This window comes from Balaenoptera borealis (assembly GCF_965194805.1).
Source record: "Balaenoptera borealis genome assembly, chromosome: 2".
In the NCBI taxonomy this organism is placed as follows: Eukaryota; Metazoa; Chordata; class Mammalia; order Artiodactyla; family Balaenopteridae; genus Balaenoptera; species Balaenoptera borealis.
In genome coordinates, this window is record NC_138867.1 from 31,614,503 (window position 1) to 31,635,868 (window position 21,366).

At 44.3% G+C, this 21,366-nt stretch overlaps 1 protein-coding gene across 8 annotated transcripts in view; it reads right to left on the minus strand.

Moving 5' to 3' along the window:
* Window positions 1-1,917: 1,917 nt before the first annotated feature.
* The window catches only part of CAPSL (calcyphosine like), a 31,218-nt gene continuing 11,769 nt past the window's right edge, over window positions 1,918-21,366 (minus strand). Inside the window, exons 2-8 of one of the 8 annotated variants that reach the window (XR_014241862.1) lie at window positions 17,513-17,657; window positions 16,666-16,802; window positions 13,078-13,255; window positions 12,579-12,788; window positions 9,293-9,328; window positions 3,393-7,991; window positions 2,356-2,415 (exon numbers count right to left, since the gene is read on the minus strand). Coding sequence is in view for 7 of the 8 variants with exons in the window: in XM_082382529.1 (XP_082238655.1) it covers window positions 2,314-2,415; window positions 12,579-12,788; window positions 13,078-13,255; window positions 16,666-16,802 (627 nt within the window). In the remaining variant the exon portion in view is untranslated. The other 7 variants (XM_082382531.1, XM_082382528.1, XM_082382529.1 and 4 more) reach the window with 7 other exon arrangements.

The window sequence follows — 21,366 nt, forward strand, 5'->3', positions numbered from 1 at the left end:
CTCACGTGCCACAACTACTGAAGCCCGCACACCTAGAGCCCGTGCTCCGCAACAAGAGAAGCCACCGCAATGAGAAGCCCGCGCACCGCAACGAATAGTAGCCCCCACTCGCTGCAACTAGAGAAAGCCCACGCGCAGCAACAAAGACCCAACGCAGCCAAAAATAAATAAATAAATGAATTAAATTTTTTTTAAAAAAGCTAGTTGTCCACCAAAATTTGTACTCTCCTGTCATTAGATAGATTTTCACTGGCGGGAATATTTCCTACCCGGGACTGCACTTCCCAGCCTCCTTTGCATTTAGATGTAATCGTGTGACTATTTATCATCAAATGCAGTGCAAGCAGAATTGATGTGTGTCACTTCCAGACCAAAGCTTTTCAGAAAGCTCTTCAGCCTTCTCTATACCTCTTTACCCTTTAGCCATGCGGATGTCACTGATGATGAAGCCCTAGAGAACAGCAGAACCACAACACGGAATAGTCCTGCAACCTGAAATCACTGCACAGAGAAAAGCTGGTCACCGACCATGAATAGCACATACATAATACTGTTTCATGAATGAAAAATAAATATATTTTGTGTTTGAGCATTTGTAAATGTGCAGGTTTATTTGCTACAGCAGTTACTGTTACCCTAACATACCACAGGTATATCCTCTTGCACTGCTTAGTCATATCTGAGAATAAACTGCTAAAAGCAACCTTGAACTGAGTGCTAAGCTGTCATTCTCTCATCCTCAAACCTAGACGAGGTCCTCTCATCTGGTCTCAGCAAACTTGAGAATTGCATTCTCCATAGTAGATGAATGGTTTGGATTCCAGTTTTAGGATCAGTTGCTATGAGCTTGCTCAGTGGAGGTCTCAAGAGATAAAACCTACCCTCGGTGGGCTGGCACCCTCAGGTCTTTGAGGCTGGAAGGCTGCAGGACTCGGTCCTGGACAATGAAAAATTCTCCAATTGAAATACCACCGCACAAGTGCTAGTTCTCTCCTTCATGTGCCTGGGAAGCACCTGTTTTCTATGGTACTTCCTTCAGACTTTCACGACTTTAAAGACAAAGAGAGGATGGCCCAGCAGTCAAAAATCATAAATTAGTATGGTCAACCAAAGGTGGGCAAATAATTAGTCAAGTGCACTGGAAATATCCACGCTGGTATCTCTCTACCCCTCACTACTTGAAATGTTACCCAGAGACCAGAGGCATCAACGTCACAGGGAAGCTTGTTAGAAAGGCTGAAGTTCAGTCCTTGCCCCAGATTTCTGAACCCAAATTAGCATATTAACAAGATCCCCATGGGATGTGTGTGCTCATCAAAGTTGGAGAAGCCCAGCTTTAGCCTTCCATCTCCACTCCCACCCTCACTTCTTCTGCTTTTCCAGGATGAAGGGCCTTTGGTTATGTCCAGCCATTTTTGTTCCCTGAGAAGCAGTCACTAGAGGAAGAGAATGGGCCAGGAAATCTGACATCATGAACCTTGGGGAGCAGCCTGGAAGTGTGGGTTCAAAAGGTGAATTCCAAAATCAGTTTCAAAGTCCCCCTCGCCAGTTTACCCCAAAGTCCCCCTCGCCAGTTTACCCCAAAGCCCCAGAAAGTCTCCACAGCTTCTAACAGGCACTTCCCTTTCCTTGTGCATCTCTCTCACCCTAATAGGCTGATCCAGGAAGTGAGTCACTCCAAGGAAGCCCAGCCTTCAGCCAGGTGGGCCAGCTCAGCTCACCTTCCTTTCGTCACAGGAGGCACTTAAGTCCCCTGTTCACACAAGTGTGGCAATTTGCTGAGTTTTAATCCCCAGATCAAAATATAAAAATAGGCCCCCCAAAAGTCATTGGATTTCAGAATGAAATAAATTTTACTTATGAAGTATTCACCAAGAGAAACCAAAATAAGTAAGCTCAGGAAATTTTACACAGATGGATGTTCCTCCAACTCTTTTATTATCATCTCCTGCTACAGACTCCAAAGACAGCAGATAAAGTGAAGGTGTGGAGAAACAGCTACATTTACACCTGCAAGAGGCACAACTATAACAAGTGCATTATTTCACCTAAGGAACACCTCCCAGTCTCACTTTATGATTTTCTTTCTTCCTTCTTTCCTTCCTTTCTTTCTGATTTGAAAATATATTCTCAGGCATTTAAGGAAATGAACATGTTCCAGGTAATAAAGTAAGATGATTGAAGATCTATTGCTTTTGAAATTCCAGATCTTCCAGAAACTTTAGTTCATCAAAATCTACAGCATTGGACTTCTTTCAAACTCATTCCATTCTCTGAGAGTCCCTGATTTGCAAAAGAATTAACAGACAAAAGTCATAATCTCCAGGATTCTCTCATCATTAAAATGAAATAGGCATCGGTGTCAATAGAAGCGCTAACACCAGCATAATAGTTCAAAAAGTCTTCTTTTGAAACCTGAGGGGGATTAAGGGCAAGGGAAAAAGAAGGAAATGGTGTCAAAACATGTGTGTCATTGTTTAGCAGTTTACGTTCTCCCTGAAATCTTTTCTACTGAGTTTGCTTTGCCACTGGACCTCAGGCAGGGTCAGGCGAGTCGGTGGGGGAGCCTGGCTTGACTTTCCCCTCTGACTCTGAGATGGGGCATTTGCAAGGGCCGCCAAAGACCTGCCTGCCCACTGGCCAGCTACAGTTTTCCCACAGCCATCATTTCTTGCAATAAGATAAAAATCTCTAGAGCTGTGCTATCCAATACAGTAGCCACTAGTCACACGTGGCTTTTTTAATTTAACTGAATTAACATTAAACATAATAAAAAGTTCAGCTCCTCATTCACACTAGCCCCCTGTGGCTAGCGGCTGACATCTTGGAGAACACAATATAGGACATTGCCATCATCACAGAAAGTTCTATGCGACAGTGCTGCTGTAGAGCGTACTTTGTATCATGATACTTGTGGTTATTATTAATACTTTAGAGAAGTTTACAGCATAAATGAATAGACTAAAAGCCCTTTAGTGAAGGGGAGTCTAGACCAAACACTAGCACAGAGCAGGGGAGTAGCCATAGGAGAGGCGCTAAAGGCAAACTCACGCAACCGCTCAATTTGGCCAGGATATGTGTTAGTGTTTCATGCTTGGCCCTGTGCTTCCGATAACAGGCAATAGAGTTAAGAGCAGAGACACAAAGAGCAGTAATCAACCTCTAGGTTCCGTCTCTCTCCCCTCCCTCTTAACCTCCCCTGCTCCTTAATACCAGCCCAGAGAGTAATAAATTCCCCGTAGTCTTGGACACATCACTCAGAGGCCGAGCATTCTGGGAACTTGCTTGGCCCGTTAGGCAGTAGTCCAACCCTGCAGGAAAAGGAGTATTAACATCAAATTTTCAAACTCTCGTTCTCGGCTGTCAAAATAATGGTTTTCATGGATAATTACGTTTTGTTCTTTTAAAAGCACAAGAGAGTACAATCTGAGCAGGGCCTCATCATTTTCAAAGGAAGTTCATCACCTGTAACTGAAACATCACACAGGTACATATTTAGATGATTCGAAAGCACCATCAGGAAAGTAAACTTTTAAAGAAGCAGGGTATGTAACATGTTAGTTAATAAGAAGAAATATATTTTGGAACCACTTTAAAATGGAAATAGAAAAGATAGATGAACTATTTTATTATAAGAGTAGTTAATGTTTCAAGCCTTAAAATTGCAGAAATCCTACTAGATCAGAATCATGTTAATGGCAAGGCACAGTCTGATAATGTGACAAAATGACAAGGCTGGTATTATAAATTAAACCATGTCTAACCTTGCAGCTCAAAAACTTCTCAATCTCTGGTTCCTAGAAATGATATCCTAACTATTGCCATTAAAGACAAGTTCTTGCTTTCAGTGCATACCTAACTTACCATGCACAGTTTTTGAAACAAAATATTTAAACTTTTATGTCATAGATATCTAGTGAAATCTGCTTTATAAAACATTGTTTTTGAGCATAATTTCTATTCAATTTCTATTTGAGAATCCTATCAAGAGAGGATTTACATATAGAAACAGCTCACTATCTAGAAAATAGCTTGTTTTCCAGTTATGCAAATAAAGTCTTGTCAACTAACTGTTGGCCTGATATTGTTTTATAAGATATGTGGGAACCTTTTATGACTAGCATAATAATTATACTTGTATGCAAATAGATATCTCCAAGCAGCTGCAAAACATACACGAGTATAAGTAGGCACAGCCTTTATAACCTTCTTTCCATTACTGATTTGCTTAACAGCCCCGCTTTTTTTAGTATAGATGGAACAAAAGTAAATTGTCACACAAACCCTACCTAACTGAGCTCAATTATTGGAGCCTAAATTAATGGTGATTTACTATATTCACTTTGCAGCCTCAAAGATAACCTGAAGTAAATGGGTGTTGAATGTCATTGCTAAATGAGATTTTAGGCATAACTAAGTATGAAATTTGTAGAATGGTATTTAGTTTCCCAGTTTCCTTGGAAACTAAAGGAATGATCTGGGTTTTCTGAGGTAATGCCTGACATTTGCTAATACCCTGCATTCGTGCCCCACTTTATCCCATCAAGGTGGAAGCACTCTGGCAGGAGCAAGCCACTCGGCCTCCATCATTTTCTCTCAACTGCAGGTCCACATCCTGTTCTAAGGCTCCCTTGGAGCACTGATTGTCTCCAGTTCTGCATGTGGCCTGAGCGTTCCTAGGAGACCAGCAACTCAAACCTTTCAAGTTTAAGATCAAGATGTTCCCAGGATCAAAACCAGTCCCTGAGCGCCAAGTGTTAAGACGAGTAAAGAAATAGGTGCCCAAGTCTTCAATGACAGGATTACAAACTACAGGCTCAGAGCTTGCTTCAAATTTCAAGTGCCTGAGCTCTGAGTCGCCGGGTCCTTTGTAAATTTAGTATGAAGTCTAGAGCAGGATGAAATTGGAGATGAATGATGGTTGCGTGGCCAGCGTGACATAAAGCTGGGCGTGATCCTTCCTGCATCTGAGCTGCTTGCTACAGGTCCGCTGTTGAGAGCAAAGCGGGAGCCGGAAACCCATGGTACACACAGGACTTTTGGTGAAACAGAAAATGCATCCACAGCATTCAGTGGTTATTAGGACATTCCTGATACTCAAGAGCAATAAAAATATATTCCATTTATGAAGAAGAGGGAGAAGAATCCAGAACAAAAGAAAATAGACCATTACATCTTGAGATGTTCTCTCCCTGATGCAGTCTACCTTTCTGGTGGTGGCGAGGTCCAACCTCAGCTACTGGTTGGTTGCTCATATTTTCAAGGGGGTTCTCTCTTAAGGAGCCCCTTCCACTCCATTTAATGAGGGGAAATACTGGCTCTGGCGAAGCAGGTGCGAGAATGAAACAAAAAGCTCGTGCTGTTCTCAGAGAGGAAAAGCTGTTTCACCACAACCCCTCACCACACCAACTGAGATGGCAAAAAGGTCCCTTCTCACACAGTGTTGTTCTCAAAACCCCCGGCAATCACTTGTTTATGTTTCTTTCAACAGATTTTGCCCATCATCTGTTTTAGAACACAGAATTTTAGGGGATTCACTTAGTAGGGTTTTTTTTATTACAACCAATAACTAGCTATCTCTATCAAGGTTTATGTCATTTTCTTACAAGCAACTTGGAGGAGTAAAACTATGTTTAGAAATACGGCTTTCAAAGGATCAATTACACGAAAATAACATTATATAACAATCTATCAGACCCTCGGCACCTTTGTTTTCCCTTCAATCATAAGAATCTCTAAAATTTAAAACTTTGCTGCGTCTTTCAACAAGCCCTTCATTAAAAAGAACAGCCTATAATTTCCAGGAAAGCAAGTTTGCTGACTAATCTGAAAAACTGGAAGTTGTGAAGTTGTTTTTCACTCTGTGCCCCAAAGAGATACACGTAAATCCAAAAAGGTACACTGCTCAGAGCGTGTTAGTAGAATTTCATGAGGAAAGAGTAGAAAGGCACCCACACACCATCCAAGAATACATCTGGTTAATTTAACCTCCACTTGATTAAACATCAGCAGAATAAATTGCATCTGTAGGGAGCCTGATGAGGGTTGAATCGTGACCTGCTTGTACTCTTGTGATTCAGTGAAGCAATCCATACCGGCCAAGAGAAGTGAAGGGCCAGTGACCTACCTCCGAGAATAGAAGGGTATTTTCCTTGACTGTCTACACCCATCGGATCCACTACATAGTTCTTCCACACACCACCATGTGAAGGGTCCCAACCGCCCTGATTCAGAAGCCAGATGAGACTCAGAGAGGGGAACTTCAGTGCCCACGCTTCCCTTCCTCTTTGATCTCTTAAAGACTGTGGGCAGTTAGATTGGCCCAAAAGCCAGTAGTTTTGTTTGCATTTATTCTAGCACATTGCTTATCCCCACAGCCTAGAAAAGAACATGGCACATGGCAGTGGCTCAATAAGTATTTTTTGATGGGATGTCTTTTCACCCTAAAACCATGATGTATGCAGCCTACTTGGAGGGGGCCCAGCTCTGCCTTAAAAGCTGCTATTATGGTATGAAACGTGACTCCATGCTTGCCACCAAACCACAAAGAACCATACATTGTCCTCCAGGGGGCCATCTGGGTCTGGAAAGAAATCCTATCAAGGTTTAAATGACTGAAAATCAGCCCCACAGACTGGCTGGAAGAATTCTGCCTCAGTCTACAATTCAGCTCATGCATCTTGGGTTTCTCGTCTGCCCTCTATCTGGAATTCATGCAGCATGTGCTCCAGCTCTTGACAGCGGCTGAGGCAGGGCTCCTCCATTCTTCCCCGGGTTTGCCTTGCCGGAGTTAGAAAGCCAGATTCAGTACCGATACTGGTAGCTTGTTCTGACCAATCCTGATTCTCAGAATTCTCATTGTTCCTGTTGCATGAAAAGCTGCCAATTTCATCCTCTTCTCTTTGGCTTATTTGTGTAATTTTCTATCTGGGGCCTGGGCCTAACAGTTGAAGCGCTCCCAAGGGTTGTTTTGGAGACACTTTTTGTGTTTTATCCTCTTACCTAAGTGGTCAGTGTATCTATTTTTTTTTATTACAAAGGGAGTAATGTTTTAAATGTACAAGTTAAAAAATATATATGTACAGAGAAAAAATATTAGCAAATTTTTTTAATGACACTTCTCTGTCCCTCCCACTGCTACCAGAAGGAATAGATTTAAATAATGAGTGAGTGCTGACTAGGCCAGAAATCACAGGTTAAGACCGAGAACAGGAGTGCAGTGATCCTTGACCATCAGGTTATTAGATCTGGTGTCCGGAGGGCGAGGGGGCTGTGATGGAATCCTTGCTGCAGTCCAGAACCTAACCTGCTAGAAGGGAGGTGACTTAGTGTGACCCAATACACTGTGAGGCATGGATTATCAGAAATCTGATAGCAGTGTCCTGTGCCCCAATTAGACAGGAAGCAAAGTGCTACTGGGGAAGACGAAGCTGATAGCTGCAATCTAGTCCTTCTTCAGAATCACATGCTAATTCTATGGCCCCAGTTAAGCAGAGGCATGAGTCATTCCCAGAATCAAAGACACAAATCATCTAGAGCAGCAGGCTTGAAACCCACCATGCCCAGATAACCGGGGGCCTCTCCTTAGTCACAATCTGCAAGGTGTAGGCTGCAGAAGACATGGATATTTTTCCTGTCCATTTCTTCATAGTTTCTTCTGGCTTTCTACATCATTCCTACATATTTCTTCATAATACTTGGCATCTTTTGGACTGCCACCGTCTACATAAGCCTACATAATAAATCCAATGGAAAACCAGACTTGCGCCTTTAATTTGAGAAACAAAAGCTAGCTTCCCATGATATGGGGATGCTCTCATCCTCAAGAAAAAGGTCTCTTTTCCAGCCTGTCACCAGGGGAACTGAGAGTGTAGCTTCTCAACAATAAACAAAGCAACGCGTCCTCTTTGTTGATTGCTATCATTCTCATCTGGAAACGTCTGTTTTCACAATTCTTAAATCAATGTATATCCTGATCCCAACTTCCAAATCTGCGAAGTAAAAAGTAAACAAACGAATTGATACAAAAAATGGCACGCGTGTTCCGACACTAAATCCAGAGCCACTTAAATACATAAGATCATAAAGGGAAAAATTACCCCAATCTATGTCCCCAAACCAGAGAATAAGTGCAGCCAGGGACAGAGTGACAAAAAGGACTGTCCCTGAGTAACAAGGTCATTCCCTCCAGCACCATAGCCAGAGGGTTAGTCACCATGTTTTTTATCTCTGGCCCAGAAACAGAACACACAAAGAGAGAGCTGCAGTTTCAGTATCTATTTTCCAGCAGCAGGGGCTACCTTTGCTTAGAAGCCTTTCCTGGGGAGATCCTCACACATCAACAATATGAAGCCAAAGCTTAGACCTGGAGGAGAAAGCTTTGAGACACGAAGTGTCAGGATGGAAAACCTGCTTTGGAGTGCGCCTGTGATCCTAGTCTATGCCATGCCCCGCCTCCTTGTGCTGGTGGGAACTTCAGCGTGATGGGCCAACAGCAGGGAGGGGAGAGATGAATATTCCAGCAGACCACTGATATGATCTGCCCACTCACAGTTGAGATGTCCCACATAAATTCTGAGAGCACAGCCCAGCTTCAGAATTTAACCACAGAAACAGTCCTGGCGCTACTGCTCAAGGAAATGGTCTCCAGCCTCACACCAGCCTTTAAAATGACCCAAAAAAGTCATTTTAAATCTATTCGCCAAACAGAGGCTTCCCGAAACCAGAGGCAGAGAAACTCAACATTCAGTTATAGAAATAGAGGCCAACATGAGGTCTCCTTCTGGTCCCCAGATTGGGACTGAGGCATGTGAAGATTTACAGTCATTCATAAAAATAGGTGAATTCTTCCACCTAGAAATGGACCATCTAATAGGATATGGAGAAACACTCTGGGTGCATGGGTGGGATAATACTTAACACTTTTATTAATGGCCAAGGAAGAAATCTAATGTTTATTAGACACCTGAATATATCAGCCTGGCTCTAGGAGATTTTCGGACCTTATTTTAACTAATTCCTGTTTTAGAGCTAAAGAAGCAGCCTCAGAGAAGTCACAGTTAAATACTTAGTGTCTTCATTTCTGCCCTAGAAAATACAGTGTATGTGAGCACGGAAGAAACCCTGGGGTGAACATGAACTCAGCTATGATCCTGGTTTTGAGATGATGTTTAATCATTTGGAGCCACATGGCAGCACTCAAATCCCTGGTCCCCAGGTCATACATTTAGCACTTGCAGGCAGTTCTCATCACGACGATGAAATACACATCGGTGTCAATGGAAGCGCTCACCCCGGCATAGTAGTTCATAAACTCCTCGGGGGTCACCTGCAGTGGAAAAGTTAGAAACGAAAACAAAACTTTGCTTCTCACCATTTCAGTGGAGGCCCATCTCCAGGACCTGTAAATGGGAGGGAAATTTCAGTCAAGGAGGAGTTTTAGGGACACAGCTGAGGAACAGATCTAGAACAAGAGAAAAAATGAGGTTGAGGACGGAGTGAGGGGGTGGCCGAAGGGAGAGAGGGGAAGAAAGTCTTGAAAATTTCCAAACCAACCTAAATGGAAAGTGAGATACAGGTCTCGTCTTCCTTTAAGAGCAGAAGCCCATCTGTTCAGGTAAGCAAGAGTGAAACTCAGAATAAGAAACAAGTTTTCTTTAACCACAGTGAATACCGTCTTTCTGTGACACGTCAGAAACATCACCTCATGTCCTTGTGTCAAGACAAGAAATGTTTTACCTTTCAAAAAATGGAGCTCGGTCTTATGGGTAAGAAAACAGATTTCTTGTTAAACACTCCTTGGCTTCATGCTTCTTTTAAGATACATATTACTCATTCTAGGCACAGAGGAAGTTAAAAAGATACCCCCTGCTCCATGTCCCCTTGGGTTCTCTCTTCTCCCATGCCTGTTTCAACTAATACTTTTATCTGTGCTAGGATTTTACTTTCCTTTCCTTTCGGAAAAAAGAAAAAACTGTTACCAATTTATTCTTTAATAGGTGGAGGTGAAACGTACACTCTAATTCCACCATATTGGCTGACACAATTGGTTGATTGAGGGAAATAATTGTCCTCTGGTTTGATCTCTATAACCAGTGAATTTAGCCCCCAGTATAGACTTGCTTATATGAGAGAATGCAGACACAATAATGATGGCTGTTTTGGAAATTTATTGTTTTTCTAGCTAGCCCTCAAATTTCAGTGTCGTGAGGGATTGAAAACATCACAAAAAGTGAAATCCGTAAACAATTCAAAACCCCTTTCTGGTCCATAACAGCAAACTCCTCTCCCACCAAGTCTTTGGGAACGTAGCTATCTCTTCCAAGAATCACATGAGCTGAATGACCCACTTACTTTTTTTGCTGAAATTATAAGTGAACAGAGAAAAAAGTCTCAGGATCCACAGTTCTCTCCCTGTACTGACCTCTTTCCCCTGCCTGTCCCCCCAAAATAGCAAAAAGTAGTAGGAAGAAAGGCGTTGAATGGAGCTACTAATTGAGCTGCGCTTATCAGTGTCTGGAAGTAGAACTAAATAATATATGTACATAGCTTTGGTAAAAATTAGAATACCATTAATGTCTCTTTTCTTGCATTTCTTTATTTCTGTCCTCCTTTGCATTCCCAGTTATCCAACCTTAAGCTCCATCTGGAGTTCCTTTATACTGACAGTTCCTTGTGCATTTAAAATGATTCAACGTGGAAAAGTGTGAATCGCATATCACTTTTCAGAAACATTTTCATTATGTCTATTAAATGGAATATCCCCATAAAGTCCTTGGCACAATGGCTGGGAGACAGTAAGTACTCAATAAATATTCCTTAGATTCAATAATTATGCTAAATGAGGTTCCTGGGCATAATATATGTAGTCATTAAATCAGGCACTTCTGAATCTTTTAGAGGCAAGGATCTCAAATACAAATGTGAATAAGAGTCATTTGGGATACTTATTAAAACTGTAAGTCCTTGAGCTTCATCCGTTCCCCCGACGCCCAGCCAGAAAAATCAGATTCTGCAGTTCTTCAGGGCAACCAGCAACCTGCATTATGAATCCATTCCCCAGATGGTGAGCGTACACAGAGCTGGGGATTTATGCAAGGTCTGTGAAATTCAGGTGACATCAAATGCTGTAACTGCTAAAAACCCCAGTAACCCTTACGAGTATTTGAGAACCTAATGTGGCTTGCGAAGATAAATGTCAAAAGAAATGGGGTGGGAGCTTTAAATCAGCTGAATCACAACAACTGGCTACTTTGACTTGGGTTAGAGAAAAGGGCAGCTGAGGTTTCCCCAGCAACGAGGAGGAACCACCTGCAGAAAAGAGGTAAATACACCCTGGGATCCCATGTAGAGTTGGGCTAATTTGGGGAAATGGCAGTTGACTATTTTTCCACCACCATCTCAGAGATCAAAGGCCAGCCATATGGGAAGAAAACATACGGTTCTGCTGTTTCTGTCCCTACGCATTTGGCTGCCCGACAGAATCTAGGCTCCTTTTTTATCCACTTCTGCAATCACTTCAGGCTAAAATGGAGGGTATTTCTCTGTCCCCGGCAGGAAAATGTCAGCAGAAAGGACAGAAAGATCTCCTTCCTACCCTCTTCTCCCCTCAGTCATAGGACTCACCACGAAGTTTCACGGAAAGAAACAATTGGGGGAAATTCCCTTCAGGATGAGAAGGCTTGTTTCTTTCTACCATCTCTGCTTCCCGCTCACTTCCCACTAATCCTTCCTGTGTGGCCAAGGGGTCAGGAGTAACCCTCCCCAGGGTTCTGCTGCCTCAGCCATGCAGGGAGCTCCCTTCCCCATAACCATAACCTTCAGGACACCTCAGGGCAGAACTGATCTTGGGTTAAAAATCCCATTTCTGGCTGTTGATAAAAGACAGAGGACATTTCCATCTGAGCCTAGACACAGTTATGGAGATATAATTCCTTACCCTACCAAGTGACACATTTGTAACTTGAAGACACCAGTTATTGGAGATGCGTGGTTGCTTTTGTCCTTAAGTTCACTGGAGTTTAGAAATGCGAGTTCATCTCAAAGCCCACCAAAGATTAAATCAAAGTGAATTCTGTTATCTGGCATTCCCTTTGCTGAACGCCTCCCTGAAATGGCATTTCCATGCAGCAAAGTGTGATGACAAATGATGCTCATAAGGGTGTATGAAAAAGGCATGCAGCATCCTGAAATGCTCTGTGAATCATGTTCTCCAAAATTGAATTATGGTCTCATTTTCAAGTTAAATATATGTTATTATCATCAAATTCACCGGAATTAGGCTAGCTGTGTGTGGTAAATACGGCAACCATGAAATAGAACATTTAACCAAAATACCACAGTCTTCAGATGATGAGTATTTAGCTGTATGTGACTCCCTACCAATATATGTGCACGTACACACACACACACATTTTTACTACTTTTGTTCTCAGCTTTCTAGATGGTCACCAAGGCAACATTTTACTTCTATTTATAAAAAATATGGTATAAGTATTTTTAAGGTTTTGGGCCTGTTTCCCATTTACAATTACAGATCGGATAGAAGAAATTTCACTAGATTAAGCTCTTTCACTCACCACTCCATCTTTGTCATAGGATGAGTCAAAGTTATCCAGAAATTTCCGGAACACTTGCTCCTCCGTCCATTCTCCGTTTTGGTACTTCGGGTGCTGTTTTGCACTGTACACCTCACGAAGATCTTCAATTGTTATCACACCATCTCCAGTCTTGTCTAACTTTCTAAAAGCTTGCATAATTACCTCTTCTCTGGCTCTGGACATTGGAGGCTAGATACATAGAAGAAAAACACATACACAGACATACACAAGCAGATGAGCTTTTCCTGTATCAACTGTGATGAAACATCTTATTCCTCTCAGTGATGGGCAATTGTTTGTGTGCCGTTAGATGATGTGCATTACGACTGCTCCAAAAGATCCCTAAGCCTGTACTCGTTCTCCTGCCAGTCTTCTCCATGGTGTGCTAACAGCTTCTGAAAACCAAGCCTCACAATAGCCAACCCAAACCATTCGAAAGCCAAACCCAGTAGATACGGTGATTCATGGGACCACTTACTCTTAATGCGAGAAGAAATTCATTAAAGTCTATTGTTCCATTTCCATCTTTATCAAACCTCCGGAAAAGCTCTTCTGCCTCTTCCTTTTCCATGACCACAGCATAATCATTTAACCCTTTCACAAATTCTTTGAAATCAAGGGTTCTGTTGTTATTGTCATCCATAATTCGAAACACTCTGAAGGTAATACACACATACAAAAAAAGAAGAAAAAACACAAAGAACAAGGTGTAAGGATAAAGATTTCAAAAGAAAACCACTCTCAAGGTTTTTCTGAAGTAAAATACGAGTCTTAGATTCTTCTCTGTACCCTCCTCCCAAATTTGGTGAGCCTCTTCCCAGTCTCTCGGAAAAGAAAACAAACCTTTAAAAATATTCTGGGGCTTCCCTGGTGGCGCAGTGGTTGAGAGTCTGCCTGCCAATGCAGGGGACACGGGTTCGAGCCCTGGTCTGGGAGGATCCCACATGCTGCGGAGCAACTAGGCCCGTGAGCCACAACTACTGAGCCTGCGCGTCTGGAGCCCGTGCTCCGCAACAAGAGAGGCCGCGATAGTGAGAGGCCCGCGCACCGCGACGAAGAGTGGCCCCCGCTCGCCGCAACTAGAGAAAGCCCTCACACAAAAACAAAGACCCAACACAGCCAAAAATAAATATAAATAAATAAAAATTTAAATATATATATTCTGTATGATTCTAATTATATGACATTCTGAAAAAGGCAAAACTATAAAGGTGGTAAAAAAGATGAAGGGAAGGGGAGAAAGATTAGGTGAAGCACAGGGGATTTTGAGGGCAGTGAAACTACTCTGTATGATACTGTAATGGGAGATACAGGACATGCATTTGCTAAAGCCCATAGAACCTCACAGTACAAAGAGTGCACTTTAATGTGTACATTAAAATTAGTTAGGAGCTCAGGGGATCCCAGGAAGGAATGCAGACCATGACAAGAGAATCTAACTGTTGTATAAAAGTTTGAGGCAATCTCACTGAAGGGGGATGGGGTGATGAAGATGCCGACTGAAGTAACTCTGGAAATGAGTAGAGTTTGTAAGACTAAAGACAAAAAGAACTGCACATAAGCTCTGTACTTTAGTTGATAAAGATATTTCCTGTGGAGATATGGGTTAACAATTATCATATTGCTATACGGGTACCCTAGCACTGATCAGTTAAATGAATGGCTGGTGGATGGTGGGAGCCAGGCTTCTCGCTGTTGGAATGGGGATTTATAGATAAGCTAGGGCAGTAAGCTAGAAGGATCTGATCCATGTGGTAGAGGATTGAGTTGGAGCCATCAGTATGAACTCATGTTATAAACATAGATGATTAATATATAATGTATACACGATTACATACATATATACATATACATACACCCACGGGTTAGTATAAACATATATTTCCTTGTTCTAGCTAAGAGGACCTAGAAGTAACAACCCAGTAAGAACCAGCACATCTAGAGCCTAGATCTTGGTTTCTAATACAATTCTCCAGTAAAAGTATCTGACTTTCTTGGAGAAATCTCTGATTCTAGAATTGGGGCAGGAAATATGCAAGATGAGACTGGAGTATCTTATACCAGAAAGTAAGGGGGAAAAAACCCTACACTGATGGGGATACATCAAAGGGACACAGAAGCCAACTGAAGAGCTCCCAAGGCCAAAACTGGAACAATTTGAGCAATAAGTGTTCAATTATAACCCAAAGTATAAAATAAATATCCATGAGTTAGTATTGGTTTAAGTAAATGATTGAATAAATAAATGTGAGAGGAGAGAAGTTTCTCCTGCAGAAGAATTTCAAATAAATTATGCTCATTCTCTGTCCTGAAGGAGGAAAGCCGACTCCCCACACCCTAAGTAGGACTCTGCATAGAGACTTCCCTTTAAAGAGTCCAACATGGAAAGGCAGCGGGGAGAGTAACTCCACATTGGAGAAGCCAGACCGGCACTGTCTCAGCCAGGTGACCAAGGTCAACATCAGTAGTGATAAATCATGTTGATAGTACGCATGCATCCGTCATTTGACATGATGAAAATGGCACTTTACTTCTGTGGTCCCCAAAGAAACAAAATCCCAGTCTAATAATAAGAAAAAAAGGGGGAAAGGGCAGCCAACCCTTGAGCTGAGGAGAAATTTAGGGAAGGGCAAGGCCAGTAAAGGCGAGGCGGGAGAGGGCACATTCAAGCAAACGGCCAAAGATAAGATGGTGTCTGTTCACGACAAACTGGTTCACGGTGGGAGGGTTGGTAGGGGTGTGGGGTGGAGACGGCATAGATGGCAGGAGGCATTCAATTGAATGGGCCAGGAAGTGGATGAGAGGGTGGTGGTCATGAAGGGTTTGCACCGAGGACAAGGATGTGGTCCCAGGATGAAAGAGGTAGAAGGCAGAGTGATGCAATATTAAAGGGAAGTGGTCTGGTCTTCCAGTTGGACGGTGACAGTCTGGCTACAGCCTGGGCTTCTGACAGAACTCAGCTTGGTCTGAGATTTGGGGGACTGTGGAGAGTGACATTCCAGTGCTCAGTACCCTGCTGGAAGTGAAGCCTGCCACAGCCTCCAGATGGGAGGTTGGAGGCCCCTGGCGTGGCATCCTGCATTTCCCTAACATATAACTCTCCCACCAGGAGGATTCCCATTTTTGTGGCTCTCAGTGTCCTGAGTCTAAGTCCTCCATGAGCCCTGGGGAAGCCTTGTTCACCCGTGAATCCCTCAAGATGTCACAATGCCTGGCGCATGGCAGGTACTGGATTTAGTCTGTTGGAAAGAGATAATGCTCAGGACCTGCCCTCGGGAGGCTTACAATCTCTTTCCACTCGGGTTTCTCAGTCCTGAGGACTACTCCCACTCTCAGAGGGCCGGGAACAGAAGCTGTTCTCCTATGGAGCTGGGGGAATCCCATGGGCAGCGAGCTGTTGATTATCTGACAGGCAATTCCGAAGCCCCTGGAAGTGATGGAGACACCACTGCTGCAAGAGGAACTCCAAAACCTGCAACTGCATCTAAATCAGTATTCCTTCCTCCCTCTTCTAATTTGGCCCCTAATTTAAGATTAGAGAACTTTCCATTTTTATTCACACCAAACCTCTGACCCTAAAGCTCAGTGAACACTTTTATAGCATATCCAGTTCCTTTCCTGGGCATACAGAAGGCATTTCTCAGCCTCTCCTGAACCCTGCTGGGATTTTGGGGTTAGTAGATGCAAACTCTTACATTTAGAATGGATAAACAACAAGGTCCTAGTGTATAACGTAGAGAACTATTTCCAATCTCCTGGGATCATTCGGCCCCTATTGTCACAGCTTTAGGGAGTGTTTCTCTCATTGCCCTGCTAGGTGTCTCTAATACCTAGACACGCTTCTACCTTCACCTCGAGTTGTCCCAGTAGCTGCACTTAAGAACCAAAAATTGTCACAGGGGACCTCAGAGATCAGTGCTTCCAAACTCTGCATTTTACAAACAATGAGCTGAGAACCCAGGAGGAAGTGAGTGATTGCCCGAGGTCACTCAGCCAGAATTCGCCTCATCTGGCCGCACCCTGCTTTTCTCCTCCATCTTCCCACCACCCACAGCCCAGGTCCTACCTGCCAAGTCCTTTGATGCCCGCGGAGCCCCTGGCTAGGCACTGCAGGCGGAGCTTTTCGATGGGGTCAGTGGCCGTGGTGAGCTTCTTCTTGGCCTGGATCGCCATCTCTCGGTCGTGGCGTGCCGTCCCCGCCATCTGAGAGGGAATCCATTCGAGTCAGCGGGGCTCAGGCCTCCTCGCCTGCCTCTGACAGGGCAGGGTGACCACAGCCTCGCTGAGAAGGAAATTCACAGCACGCTCTCTCATGCACTTCACGAGAACCTTCTCAAACCTCCTAGACTTTCCAATTTTCAGCTACACCAACTATGTCCTGTCATATTTATTACTTGCTTATCTAGTCCTGACAATCTCTGATATCTGGCCTGGACAATAGTTTTAAATATACAGCCATCCCCGATACGCTTTCATCTTTCAGAAGCACTCCTCCCACCATAAAAAATAAGTCTCATTTCACCAAACTCTTTTTGAGCCAATCTTATATGCTTTATTCTTTTATTTAGAATTTTCCATATTCCCTTTGACTCCAGATTTAATATTCTCCTTTTTGGTCTAAAGATTCATTTTTGTTGCTTCTGTCTTCACTGAGATTCTCAGTATTGGGCTTTGATGATTCCTACCAGTAATTAGTATGTTTTCTTGTATTAATTTGTTAGTGTGCATTAACACCTAACTAGGTTCTCAGGAAAGAAAAAAGGTAAGTAGACTCTCTCTCCTGAAGAACAGATATATCATTTTTCTACAGTTTGGCTTTTGTGTTTTAAATATTCAGAAATAAGGCAGAGGATAGATGCAGGGAAGCAGCTCCCCCTGCGAGGTCTCTGAGCAACGTAACGAACTGTGCTGACCCTGCAGCCGGGCTGGGGCTCTGAGAACACACACAACGGTGGAAAAGCCGCACGCTGGGAGCCTGGAGGCCCGGGATCTAGGCCTGACGGCAACGCACTCCTGGTGAGGTCGGAACAAATCTCAGGGCCTCCAATTCCTCCTCCTCTGTTAAATGAAAGGATTGGATTAAATGACCTTGAAATTCCAGCTCTGCTCCAGAAACACTTATCTTCTTATGAGCCCACTGACCCAGTAAATGGGGGATTCTAGAAATTTCTTTTTTAGGGTGAGTTGTGAATGAAAGGAGCAAGAGAGCTTGATGGATGTGCAAAAAAACAGCATTCAGGGTGCAGGAAGAACTGGTATTAGAAGGCTTCTGCCACTGACTCCGAGGCTCCCCTCTCCCCCCAGCCCCCCACGTGCTGGCACTTCATCCATCAGCGATGGCAGCCCTCATGCCCTCGAAGGCTGCTCCCTCCGATACAACCCATAAGGTCTCCCCACAAAGTTCTCGTTATTTAACTTTAGAGAGAGGGAATCTCAGACTGAAAGCCGAGGCCAGAGCAGATGATTCGGGGAAGCACATTTCCGACCTCCTTGCCCCTCACAGGGATGAAAAGGGGAGCGGCTCTTCTCAGTTCTCTCGGACGCCGGGCCAAGAGGAGGCCTTTGCCTGTCTAGGCCCCAACGCTTTGCTCCACATCGGGAAGAAACTGCTCCGCCTGAAATTATGTGAACCCTTCTTTGCTTCCTCCAGCCCTGAAAGCAGAGGTTCCCGGAATTCCAGAGATCGGTTGCCTTTCCGGCAGCATTCACTTTCTTAAACCTGAGTTTGCCTGTTACTGCTTTGTCACCTGATCTCAAGGTGACAATTCCCAGAGCTTGTCCCCAGCTTCCAGCCCTGACTCCACCCCACAGAATCCCTCAGCTGCACCCAGAATCCTGTGCTCAGGATTCACGCGCGAGGCCACCGGTTCGCTGTCTGGCCCTTTTCCACTCCCTCCCTCGTGGTCCTGGCCTGAGGCATCCCTGGTCCTGACCCTCTTTGGCAACCAGCCCCGGCCCTCCCCTCCCACTGTAAGAGCAGCAACTAGGGAGGCAGCCCTCACGTGCCCTCCTCATCCTCTAAATCCACCAGGGATCTTGTGTCTTTCCTGCCCCTCCCCCTCACTCAGCGCCACTTGTTCACTAGTTGTCGCAGCCACTCTCCTCCACATCCTCGTTTCCGCTGCCTCTCCCCTGCCTTTCCCACCCTCCTCTACCTGCCCTGATTTCCCACACCAGCCACAGCAGCAGAAAGGGAGTGGAGAGAGTGGAAGAAAGTGAGGTCTGGCTCCCGGATCCAAGAGACAGGGCCAGAGAAAGAAGCCCTGTGGAGCCCTCTTTGAAAGCCTTCAGGATAATGTTAACAACTTCAGTCGCTAACATTTGTCTGCTCCCCCTGTGTAGTAAGCACACATCCAATCCTCACAAAAACCCTCTGAACTGAATTGAAAACAGGGACTCTAACAATTTCACATACACCCCTGTTCACAGCAGCACTATTCACAAGAGCCAAAGGGTGGAAACAACACAAATGTCCATCCGTGGACAAATGGATGAACAGAATGCAGGGTGTCCCCACAGAGAAATATTATTCAGCCACGAAAAGGAAGTACTGATAGTGGATGACCCTCAGAAACGTGATGCTCAGTGAAAGAAGCCAGACATAAAATGTCACATATTGTACGATTCCACTAAGTCCCCTACATCCGAACAAGTTCTGTTCCAAGAGCGCTTCGTAAGTCCAATTTGTTCATAAGTCCAACAAAGTTAGCCTAGGTACCCAACTAGCAGTACTATCGTTAGTACTGCACTGTATACTAGTTAGTACTATTGGCTATATAGTACTGCACTGTAAACCTATTACACAAAGAATCCATACATAAAAAACAAACACTAAAAATAAAGGAAACTTTTTTAATCTTACAGTACAGTACCTTGAAAAGTACCGTAGTACATACAACGGCTGGCATACACGTTCACATCTTTTTAAGTTTGCAACTTGAAGGTTCGTATGTAGGGGACTTACTGTATATGAACTATCCAGAAGAGGCAAATTCAGAGACAGAACACACATGGGTTGTTGCCAAGGCCTAGGAGGAGGGGGCAATGGGGAGTGACTGTTTAATGGGAACAGGCTTTCCTTTTGGAGTGATGACACGATATCGCTGGTGGTTGAACAACAGAATGATTGAACGGTACACTTTTTAACGGCTGATTTCATCATATGTGAATTTCATCTCAATTTTTAAAAACCCTATGAGCTAATTACTCCTATGATTCATATTTCACAGATAAAGAAATTGACAAGCACAAAAATCAGGCGACTTGCCCAGGTCCCACGGTCAGTGTGGCTCACAGAAATTCACACACCCTTAGGACTGTAGGACCCTGAAAGGTCATCGAGTGCCACCCCTGCCTCTGGCGACTTGAAAACTAGGGCTTGTGTTGGTCAAGGAACTTGCCCCAAAATCCTGGCCAACAATGAAACTCGGGGCTTCAGACCAAGCAGGGCTCTTTGTACTCCACCACCTTTGAGAAATACTACAAAAGCATCTCAAAGCACAGTGTGATGGCACCCACGCAGAGGAGAGCAGGGTGGAGTCCTGGAAAACATCCCCCCGATCCACCTCTGCAGCCAACCCTACCCAGTGACCATGCAGCAGTTACCTCTGGAGTCTAATCTGATATATCCAGAAAAAAATTACTTTCTCTCCTGCCACCCAGCCTATCATGGTACTTGAAATGCCCATGTTAACTACCCTTTTTAATCATTTAATCACCCAGTTCATCAACAAACAGCTAATATTTATCATGTGATATTTTCAAGGCACCAGTTGGAGCAGATTACTCCAAGGAGTAAGCCCTTGAATGAATAGCTTAGAATCATAAACTTGAGTACTTAAGTCCCCTAGGTAAGCAAGGCAGGAAACATAAAATTTGCTAAGAACTGGGGGCTTTGGAAGAAGGAAGGATGGGGTAGGGTTTTGGTGAAGAAAGGCCATAGTCAGAGCTTCTGAAGTTTGCATGAGGGCACCAGGGCAAGAGCCTGTTCCCAAACATATGTCACCGGCATCACAGCACTGAACAAGCGTCCCTGCTTCCAGAAGACCCTCTCTGAGCACGGAGGAACCCGCGTGGTGACATCAGAGCCCATCCAGGCGGGCCTGCGCCAGGCAGGAAAGAGGCTGCCCTCCGATGCACGTGGCCGCAGCGCCACCTAGTGTTCGCACCGCGTCTGCGCAGGTCCCTGGATCAGGCGCCAGTTCGGTCCATGCCTTCAACAGACGTCTAATAAGTGCGGGGCACTGTGCTAGGAGTGGGGGGAAGAGGGAGAAACACAGACAGCGCTTACAGCAATCCCACAGCTGAGCCGCGGCAGCTCAGGAGAGGCGGCTAAGCAGCTTTCTCAAGATTTGTCGGAGGAAGAGCTGATGTCTAACCTTTAATCTTAAAGGAGGGTGGAGGTCATCCGGGTGAGGGTCGCGGGGATAGGAGAAGGCAGAGCACTATTTCCCAAGTGCTAAGGCCAAAGTGAGAGAGAAAGGAGTGTAACTAGAGAAACGCAAGTATTTTAGTCTGACTGAAGAACAGGGGTGTATGTAGGGGCGGGGGTGAGATAGAGCCGTGCAGGCTGGGAGGGAATTTGGAAAGTGGAAATTTGGAGACACGTGAAACTGGGCAGGTCAGCAGGCATCAGATCCCCAAGATCCTGAGACACCATGGTAGCGAGTCTGGATTCTGTACTGAGGGCAGCAGGAGACCACAAAGGGTTTAAAGTGAGAGGGCAACAGTTTGTACTGTAAAAGATCCCTCTGGATAAAGTGTGGGA